The 11,234-nt window shown below is 33.5% G+C and overlaps 1 protein-coding gene across 1 annotated transcript; it reads left to right on the top strand.

Annotated features, from left to right (window-relative positions):
* The first annotated feature begins 1,679 nt into the window (after window positions 1-1,679).
* On the top strand, window positions 1,680-2,627 carry LOC120191290. The gene is made up of 3 exons (XM_039194267.1): window positions 1,680-1,772; window positions 2,027-2,138; window positions 2,468-2,627. Exons 1-3 carry the CDS (start codon window positions 1,685-1,687, stop codon window positions 2,625-2,627), a joined length of 360 nt encoding a protein of 119 aa, XP_039050198.1. The 5' UTR covers window positions 1,680-1,684.
* Window positions 2,628-11,234: the final 8,607 nt, after the last annotated feature.

The following is an 11,234-nucleotide window of genomic DNA, read 5'->3' as shown; positions in this document are numbered from 1 at the left end:
TATTATTGTAGCAGGTCTGTCAAATTGATCAGCTTGTTGAGCCAGTCCATAGTGGGAGGATAATGACATACCACAAACAACACGCACTTCAATAAATTTTGCATACATCTCTATATCGGAGTCTGAATAATGATTTTGAGATTCAACCATCATTGCAATATCGTCATCATTCAATAGTTCGAACGTTGTATAAGTTAACAGAAACACCGATGTTGGAAATATGTAGTGAAGTGATGACAGTCTTCTAGTACTTTCAACATGAACCTTCTTTGATATCTTCATTATCAGCTCCTCAAGAGTTATGTTTCTCTTGAAGAATATTTTGACAGAATGATTTGATGCGAACACAACGCTGGTTTCATCTTCCCGAATTTCTCCATCACAGTAAACAATACTTGAAATACGCGTCATTCTGAGAGTTTGAAAGATTGAGAGTCTTATATATGCAAAAATAATAGTTGAAATACGCCTAATCAAATAAATAGTATATGAATTAAAATATAACCTAATAAAAATTTAAAAATATTAACAATAATTTTAATAATATAATTTTATATTATTAACGTATCAACAAAAATGTCTCGTCGTATGATCCCACTTTCCAATTTTAGGACCATAAAAAATAATAGAAAATAATTAGTACATTAATTTTTTTTAAATAATCATATATACAATAAATTTAATATATTAAAAAAATTATCTTATAACAAAAGATCGAAGGAACTGGTGAAACAAATATAGGAGAAATTGATGTGGTGATGTTTACGGTTGAAGGGGGTGTTATTTATTGGTGAGAGGAGAGTTTAAAGGTCGAGAAATTCGGAACCAATAATGAAATGCCATCCGTGACTTTCTGGCGCATGTCAGAATCTATCATCTGTGCTTTGTTAGAAAGGATGCTAGATCTGTAAAATTTTATTAAACGTTGACTGGCAGGTGATTAATTCCTTTTAGGGTGATTTTTGAGTAAAACGACTATAATCTAAGATGATAAATAGAATAAATGGTTATGAGAATACATCTGACACAAAATGAGAGATTACAATCTTATCATAATATTATATTACAATGTAAGCTAAATATAAAAAAAACTATCTTAAAATTTAATATTATGTCGTGTAATCTTAGATAACACAAATTAAATTCTTTTAAAGGTAAGTGAAATATAAAATTATGAAAAAACTAAGTCTTTCACGTGTGAAAAATACAATCAAAACTTCAACGGAGTTCAACGCGTTCCTACACTAAATATTTTGTGTCAACACGAAGAAATATTCAGTGATAGTAGGTGCAGCGTATAGTAGACTTGATCAAGCCGTCAACCAAGAATTACTTGATAAATTATTTCTTTTAGCTTTTGGAGACAAACAGCCATTTATTTATTATTTCATTTATATATATTTAAATACATTTAAATAAATAATTGTAGATATTAATCAAATTAAAATTAAATTGATATTATTTATAATTAAAATAATTATAAAACAACAGTGCAATTATTTAGAAAAAAAAAACTATATACGAGGACCAAAATCAAAGGTCCTATAATTTGACCAGATCCCACCAATGTCTGACTAATGATTTTAATTATAATAATATATAGAGGAAGGCAAAGGGATTTAGTCCCTATAAAATGGGCTCTAATAGCTTTTATTTTAGATATTGATAACTTAGAGGTTTAACAATGGCGACTTCTTCAATTTTCGTAACCACTTGTCTTCTTGTTCTGAGTCTTCTTCCACCTTGTACCCCGGCTAGATCCTTTCCAACAGGTAATAATATAACGTTTACAAGTTCACTATGGTAAAAATCTTTAGAACAAATTCTCGAATAATTTAATATTTTTATTGATAATCTATTTTAATTTTGTAAACTTTTTCTTTAAATTTTATAAGTTAATTCTCTCAAATGTTATATTTTGTATCCGTCCCTACAGTCATATGAATGTGAATATGAAAACTGTATGTGGAATTGAAGTTTTTCATTTTTCTATATAATCGTTAATATGAAAAATACCATATGTTTTGTGCAGTGGGGAGTACATGCAATGGCTTAATTTCCATGGTTACCGACTTAGGAAAGAAGATACCCAAATCGCCACCGTCTCCATCACTGGCGCCGTCGAAACATCAAGGAACACATGATGAGCCTGCATGGGGTTCCACGGTTTTCAATTTCGGAAAGACCCCAAAATCACCGCCGTCTCCAAAGCCAGCACCATCGAGACATCAAGCAACAATTGGGAAACAATTATTGGAATCCATAGTTCTTAATCTCGGAAAGACCCCGAGGTCACGGTTTTCAATTTCGGAAAGACCCCAAAATCACCGCCGTCTCCAAAGCCAGCACCATCGAGACATCAAGCAACAATTGGGAAACAATTATTGGAATCCATAGTTCTTAATCTCGGAAAGACCCCGAGGTCACCACCGTCTCCTAAGCCAGCGCCGTCAAAACATCAAGGATTAATCGAGCAGCCGACGCAACAAAGTTGGTCGACTCCAGATTTTCAGTTTAATCCCACGGCGACTGATCTGCCAACGCCGGCACCACCAAAGGATCAAGAAATAATCGAGCAACTGATACAACAGAGATCATCTCAAGGTTTTCAAGTGGCCTCGTCATAATCCTTTTTAGATTTCTTACCAACAGAAGATGATAACCTGATCCATTAGTTTGATTTATGTAAATAAAGATAGGTTTGTGACAACATTTGTAGTCATAACCCGCGCAAGCGAGGTTCTCTTATTCCACATCTCAGCTATATTAATGGAAAATTGATAAAACTATCAACAAGTTACAAGAGTACAAGTGATAATGAAGTATAAATTTTTTAAGGTTTGTAAGATAAAGTGTACGACTGATTAGATTTGATCCGTCTGGATCAAACCTAAAAAGTTACACTTGATTGAGTCGGTGTTATAGATTAATTGAGTGTGAGGTTGTTAGATTTTGAGTTCAAATCAGGATGACAACTTAAAAGGAGTTTCGATAATATTTTTTTTTATATACGAACATTATTTTAATATTTTTAGTGGGTATATACATTCGTAGGATCCTTATTGAGTATTTTATTGAGTATTTTCAGTACGTAAACTCAGTTCAAATATTTGTCATTTCATATGATATTTTAATTATTGAGAGGTGGAAAAAATAACAACTTACAGGGAAGGAGAAATGTATTATTCACTTGCTAGAAATATTTTATCACATACAACACTTTATATATAGGTTGTAAGTGACTATTAGACTCAATAAAGTACACTCATGCATCTAAGCATTTGCACGAATCAATGGACTTTGGTGGTAAAAGAATCGTTGTTATTCCTTAAGAGTTGGGTTCGAACACCAGGAATGCCTAGAGTGTGAGTGTTTAATGTCAAATAGTTTAGAGTTATCTTTGAACAGATACTATCTTGTATGACATGTGTCGTTTTGCTATCAAAAAAATTCGGCTTCTTAATAATAAATAAATAAATAAATATTAGAATAGAGAAGCAGGGTCAGTCCACAGGGACTCTGGAGTTTCTAATGAAGTGAACTTTCTGATTTTGATAAGTATGAGATAAGGTAGAGTTTTGGATGAGATTCAATGAGGGGCATAAAAATTGTTTTAAAATAAAAGATAAGGATATAATAAATAAATTTAAAGCGATTGAGATAAAGAAAAACTTATGTTTAAATTAGCCTCAAATTCAGCTTTTGCCTCGATTCCAGTTGAGCACCGGAATAAATTTTCGCTTCGGTTATTTACCGGTTACAGTCTAAGGGCCCAACCCTGTAACTTGTTTTTCTCTCTTGTGAACCGATAACCCAAAATCTATTTTTGGATATTAGTCCTTTACGGAGACTAACTACGACTATCGTCGTTAGCACCAACCTGTTATATAGATCTGGAAAAACCCAACTCGAACTATGTTGCCTAAATGAAAATTGAACCTGATCTCAATTTCCCTTAGCGGACCGATGCTAAGTGTGTTCGCAGGAAGTCGAACTTGCTACTAGCCGATTCTTCCTCCCAACTATAAATAAGAACAACTTCCGAACCAACGTGCTCTTTTTGATTAAAAAACGTTTTGATTTTAAAAAGCTAGGTCGATTACCAATCTTATTCCTCCAGAAAAATGAGAAAATAACTTGAAGTTATTTTAGTGCTTTTCAATCCTCACAATAGGGATTGAGTCATCGCTTCAGCCCTTGACTATGGAGAAATTAGCTAAGTATGACAATCATACTTAGCATCTTTGAAAATAAAAATAAAAACAAAGAAAAACTTTGAAAAAGATAAGAAAACTTTTATTAAATAAAAAAAAAAGAAGATTGAATTTTAAATGTGTTTTTAGGTTTACCCTGAGAGGGTATTTATATCCTTCAAAATCTTGAAAACAAGGAAAAGATAATTCCTAAAATAAATAAGAAATAAATCCTAAAGGTAATTCGTAAACTATAAAATCCTAAAAACATGGACAATATAAAAGACAACTCTTAAAATATTTAAACTAAAATCCTAGATATAAATGTGGAATAAAAGTAATCCTAAAGATAATTCCAAATGTTTTATTAAAATTCAAACTTTAAATCTCCTAAGATATCTCTGTCCGTCCTTCCAAAAGGTGTTGACTAGATCTTCTAGAAAACTGCTACTTACTGAACCTTCTAGAAACTGTCACGTCAAACTGTGACATGCCCAGAGTCGTACCCATGTCTCCAGTCGTGACCAAATAATAAAAAAAGCAGAACGTGCCCTTTTCTTTCTTTGTCAATTCTCATATTCGATGAGGGAAGGTAGAGGTCACAATAATCATCCAAGTCAAGACATTAATCAAATGAACATCACCAATTGGAACAAGTTAAATACAATTGTAACATTCATTCATTCATAAATATCAGTGCCACATAACTCAACATCTTACCAGGATTCACTCGAAGCACTCAATGTGTTTGGGGTATAGAAACGCTCAATGTCAGAACCGACACGTTATTACCATAGTCCTGCAAGTAAATCAAATCTCCACTACTAATAAGAACAAGATGCATAAATAAAATGGTCTTTTATTGGTTGTAACGGGGCTTAGGTAAAGGTGGGGAAAAAAGGCTAAAAATATGGCTAAATTTCAAGACAATGAACTAACAAATAACATCTTCAACTGCATCAATTGACTAAGTACCATCAAACAACACATTTCCTTTCGAATTGAATTGAACTTTTCCGTACTTTTGTTGTTGTTTTGTTTTCCCCTTTTTCTCATGTATTTTTCTATTTCATTTTCTTTCTTTCCTTTTTTTTTTCTTTTTTGAACTGCTTTTTTTTAAACTAAAGAAATGTTTTTTTTTCTTTTAAACATGACTTCCTTTCTAACACCACAAATATTATTCTATTTATGGAGCATGATCATACATCGGATAAATTGTTCACTTATCCTGAAAAGGGTAGAAAGAGGGATAAAATAAAACGGTTTGAGTTTATAAATGTGGTGAAAACAAAGAATGGGAATAGGCTCAAGAGTGGTTAACTAGGGGAAAAGGCATGGGTAGGCAATTTACTGGGGGAAACGAAGTGGTTAATCCTAAGGTGCCCAAATCATTTTTAAGCATCATGTTTGTGTGTAATCTTGATAGTATTTAAAACGCATGTTCTAGAATACCAATATCAAATTCGACATATTCAATTCAACAAAATGAGAGCAAAATGACACCAAAATGTTTTCATGCATTGAGCTAAGCACATTTCAACCAAAAAATCATGGAATATCACAAGAGTACCCACTTGATCACAACTTATCCTATCCTCTATCAATAATATCTTAACCGAAACAATTATGTGTTCCCAAACAAGCATGTCATACCAAAAACATTCAACAAGACAAATAGATTCAATGGAACTTTCCGTAAATCCAACCAACACATACTAACATCAAAACATGGAGATAAGCAAAGGAAAATTCAACCTAGACTTTACTCCCCCTCACTTAAGGCGTTTTGTCCCAAAACGTAAAATTAAAATACGTGAGAAGGAATAGAATACTACCCAGATTTACTGTTACGATCTTCACTACTCGAGGGGTCTGATTTTTACACTGTCCGAATAAAGATTTCCAAATCCTCCTTAAAGATTGATTTAAAACATATGGTACCTAGAAATTAAAAGAAAAATTAGAGGAAATAAATTACTAAACGAAAATGATACAAATAAATTAAAGAAGAAGAATTGAAAATGGGTTGCCTCCCATAAAGTGCTTTTGTTTAACGTCATTAGATTGATGACCTTTTTTTTCTTCAGTATTTGGGTTCCTCCATTTCGATTTCTTCGATTAGACCAACCGGAGTATTCTCGTAATATGGCTTCAACCTTTGACCATTAACTTTAAATCGAACTCTTGAGTTATCTTCAACTTCAATAGCACCGTGAGGAAATACTTGAGTTACTGTAAACGGTCCGAGCCATTTTGATCTACGTTTCCTTGCAAAGAGTATAAATTTGGAGTTAAATAATAAAACCTTTTGACCGACATAAAATGTTTTAAAAGAAATTCTACTATCGTGGAATTCTTTTTTTTCTTTAAATATCCGAGCACTATCATAGGCGTTTCTCTGGATTTTCTCAAGTTCCTAAATATGTAATTTATGAGTCTCACCAACTGCATCCATGTTCATGTTACACTGTTTAATTGCCCAACATGCCTTGTGCTCCAATTCAACCGACAAATGATATGTTTTATCGAAAACAAGTGGGTATGGAGACATACCAATAGGACCTTTATAAGCGGTTCGGTATGCCCAAAGTGCATCAGTTAATTTTAGAATCCAATCCTTACGGTCTGGTTTAACAATTTTCTCAAGAATTGTTTTTATTTCTTGATTCAATGCTTATGTCTGCCCATTTGTTTGTAGATGGTAAGTGGTAGTAATTCTTTGAGTTACTCCAAATTTCTTCATCAGAGATTCGATTACTCGGTTAATGAAATGGGTTCCTCTATCGCTTATTATAGCTTGTGGCGTGCTAAACCTGGAAAAGATAGATTTTTCAAGAAGTTAACTGTAGTTTTGGCTTCATTATTCCGGGTAGCCTTAGCTTCCACCCATTTAGAAACATAATTAACAACCAAAATTATATAAGTATTTCCAAATGAAGAAACGAAAGGACCCATGTAATCGATTCCCCAAACATAAAAAATCTCACAAACTTTTATCGGATTAAGTGGCATCCGCTTCTACGGCTTAAATTACTTCTACGTTGACATCTTTCACAAGTTTTACAAAATATATAAGAGTCAAGTTAGGCCAAAATAAACCACATTCAATATTTTTATGAGGTGTACGTTTTGGCCCTAAATGACCACCACAAGTGTGATAAAATTGTAAAATTGAATTCACCTCATTTCAGCGATACATCACTGAATCACCTGATCCGAGCAGTGTTTTCATAAATAAGGATCATCCCAAATATAATATCGGGATTCATGCTTAATTCGATTGACTTCAAATCATGATGAATCCAATGGTAACTTACCTGTGGCCAAATAATTGACCATATCCGTAAACCATGGAGTTATGCTTTGCGCCACCATCATATTTTCTTCAAGAAATTCTTCTCGAAGTGGTGGATCGATTATGGAAAGGGGAATTCCACTCAAGTGGTCTGCTACCAGATTTTCGTATCCCTTCTTATACTTGATTTCTAAATTACACTCCCATAAAAGCAGGATCCATCGGATAAGTCTCAGTTTTACCTCCTCCTTGCTCATCAAATATTTTAAAGTTGCATGATCAAAATAAACAATAACTTTAGTGCCTAACAAATGAAATCTATTTTTTTAAAAGAAAAAATTATAGCAAACAAATTTTTCCCGTTGTGGAATAAGTTCTCTGATCCAAATCCAAGGTTTGAGATGCATAAGCTATGACAAGTGGCTCTCTGTCAATTTTTTGACCGAGAACGGCTCCAACGCTTGTATCCGATGCAACACACATAAGTTCAAAAGGGTAATTCCAATATGGTGGCTTAACAATTGGGGCTGATACAAGCTTTTCATTTAATGAATCAAATGACTCCTTGTATTTTGAATTAAAATCAAACTTTTGATCTTTATGAAGTTGATTGAATAAATGTTGTGCCATCTTCGAAAAGTCTTTTATAAACCTGCGGTAAAATCCTCCATGTCCAAGAAAATAACAAATTTCCCTCACAGTTGTGGGGTAAGGAAGTGAGCATATAACATCCATTTTTGTTTTATTGACGACAATCCTTTTTAAAGAAACAATATAACCTAGAATTAACCCCTTATCAACCATAAATGATATTTTTCGTAATTTAAAACAAGGTTAAATTCTAGGTAATGTATAAGCACATTTATTAAATTTAATAAACATTCATTAAATGAATTACCGTTAACAGTGAAATCATCCATGAAGACTTCAATATATTTCTCGATATAGTCAGAGAAAATATTAACCATGAACCTTTGGAATGTCGTAGGTGCATTGCAGTGTCCAAAAGGCAAACGTCGATAAGAAAAGGTGCCAAAGGGACACGTGAATGTTGTATTTTCCTGATCTTACGGTGCCACTGGAATCTAGAAAAATCCTTAAAAGCCATCAAGAAAACAATAATGAGAATTACCAGCTAATCTTTCTATCATTTGATCTATAAATTGAAGAGGAAAATGATATTTTCGAGTTAGCGAATTTAACTTCCTGTAATCGATGTAGAGTCTCTATCCATTCTGAAGTCTTGTTGGAACTAACTCACCTTCTGAGTTTTTAATTACCGTAACTCCAGTTTTCTTCGTAACCACATGGACTGGACTTACCCAATTAGTTTATGAGACTGGGTAAATTACATATGCATCAAGAAGTTTCTGGATTTCATTTTTCACTACTTCAATCATAAGTGAATTAATCCCTTGACAATTTTGCTCATTCTTCAATCTTGATTTTGTATATGAAAGTTGAGAGGCTAGGTCCCTTGATATCGATAATAGTCCAACCGATTGCCCTTTTATGTGTTCGTAACACTGTCACCAATTCATCCTTTTCTTATTTTGACAACTTACTTGAGATAATAACCGACAATGTTTAGTTTTTGCCTAAAAATGCATACTTCAAGTGCTCAGGTAATTCTTTTAAATCAACTTGAGGTGTCTGTATAACATAAGGTAACAACTTAGGATTTGAAGGAATAAAACATGAATCAGAATTAACCAAAAAGTTTTCTTCAAACTTCCTGGTTTCATAGTCAAGTTCTTTCAATTCCTTGCACAAATTATCAACAAAGTTTTGTTCTATAAAATTTTTCAACGGCGGACTCAATGACATCTACAAAGTTTATACTAGCTGCATTATTAGGATAACATATTGCTTTGTATACATCAAATTTTGCGATCTCACCGTCAAACTGCATTGTAAGAATTCCACTTCTTATATTGATTTTTGTATTTGATATGCTAAGGAATGAATGACCCATAAGTATCTCTAAACAAGTATTCATTTGGTCATTTTCCATGTCAATGACATAGAAATCTGCCAGAAATATAAGCTCGTTTACCTTAACTAAGACATCTTCCAAGAGTCCTTTGGGATATATTATCGATCGATCCGCCAGTTGTATTGTTACTCTTGTATCCTTAAAAGGCTCATTAGAAAGTAAGTTGTACACAAATAAAGGCATAATATTTATAGAAGCTCCTAAATAACACATTGCACGTTTAATTCCAACTTGACCAATTTTGCAAGGTATAGCAAACATACTTGATCTTTTAACTTTGGTGGAAGCTTTCCTTGAAAAATAATGGAAACATGCTCTCCCAAATTCAAATTTTATATTCCGTTAAGCCTTCTTTTCATGGTACAAAGATCTTTAAAAAATCTAGCATACCTTGTCACTTTTCATATTACGTCAAGGAGGGGTATGTTGATTTCAACCTTTCAAAATACCTCCAGAATTTCCTTCTCTATATATTGGTTGTCTCTTTTTACCAACCTGTAAGGAAAACGTGGCGGAGTTTTTATAGGGAGATGGTGTTGTATCAGGCTTTGAAACTTCTTTCTTCTTTCTCTGGGGATTTGCGTTAATCTTCTTTTCCTTAGGAGAGTCTGTACCAACTGCTTATTCTTCTACTTGGGATTTCAAATTTTCTTCACTCCTTTTTGGATTCGAGACAACTTTCTCCTGAAGGAGTATGGGTTATAGGGTCTCTGGGGAGGTCCAGAAAGTTCCCCACAGCAGTTTCTTCTATGCCAACTTTCTCTTGAAGCATTTGACAGCAGTCTATCAGATGATCTGGCATTGTGCATATTCTGCATACTTTTGTTGATCCAATTTTCCCTATAACCAAAGAATTAACTATATCAATTTTTTTTCTAAGTAAATAGTACTTATCTCATGAATCTGTCGGCTGGGTTCACTTGAAGTGCCAAACTGCTGAGAGTTAGCAACCATTGTCGAAATTAATTCCCTTCTGGTAGCTGGTGTTTTGTTCACAAGAGCTCCTCCACTAGCATCATCTATAGTTTTCATCTCCATTAGAAGAATCCCTTCATAGAAATACTGGAGGAGTGTTTGCTCGAATAAGTCGTGCTATGGACAACTTGCACAAAGCTTTATTAAATCGCTCCCAGTAATCGTAAATCGATTCTCTGTCTTTTTGTCTTATTCCTAAAATGATTCTCCTTAATTTACTTGTTTTTGTTACTGGGAAAAACCTATTAAGAAAAATTCAAGTTAAATCATCCTAAGTATTTATAGAATTGGGAGGTAAATAAAATAGCCATTCTTTGGCTAAACAAGATAAAGAAAAAGGGAAAGCCCATAGTTTTATTTGGTCTTCAGATACTCCCCGAGGTTTCATGCTTGAATGAACTATATGAAACTCTATGATATGTTTGTGTGGAATTTCATTGGGAAGCCCATGGAATGTAGGAAAAAGATGAATAAGACCTGTTTTCAGAGTAAAAGGAGTTGCGCCTTGAGGAAAAGTGATGCAAAGAGGTTGTTGTACGGCAGGTGTCACAGCTAACTATCGAATCGTCTGATCTGAAATTGGTTATGGAATGTTCTCTATGCCTAGTGTATCTTCGGTTATCGGTTCTTCGTTTGTATCAAAGGAAGATGATCATTCTTGATGTAATTCTGGATCTAAATGCTCCAGTTGTTACCGTTGTTGTTTCCTTCTTTTTTTCTCGAAGCATTTTTTCTTCAATTCTTCTGGCTCAAGCTTCGATTTCTGGAACAAATT

The sequence above is a fragment of the Hibiscus syriacus genome, unplaced genomic scaffold, assembly GCF_006381635.1.
Source record: "Hibiscus syriacus cultivar Baekdansim isolate YM2019G1 unplaced genomic scaffold, ASM638163v2 tig00116965_pilon, whole genome shotgun sequence".
NCBI classification, from domain to species: Eukaryota; Viridiplantae; Streptophyta; class Magnoliopsida; order Malvales; family Malvaceae; genus Hibiscus; species Hibiscus syriacus.
Note: the sequence above shows the minus strand (reverse complement) of the source record. Positions and strands in the feature narration are given on the sequence as shown.

Excerpts from the sequence above, each read along its gene's own strand:
- LOC120191290 (XM_039194267.1), top strand. The coding sequence starts at position 1,685 with ATGGCGACTTCTTCAATTTTCGTAACCACTTGTCTTCTTGTTCTGAGT. Across the intron at positions 1,773-2,026 it reads GGCTAGATCCTTTCCAACAG|GTGCAGTGGGGAGTACATGC; the intron begins GTAATAATATAA and ends ACCATATGTTTT. Across the intron at positions 2,139-2,467 it reads CCGTCGAAACATCAAGGAAC|AATCGAGCAGCCGACGCAAC; the intron begins ACATGATGAGCC and ends ACATCAAGGATT.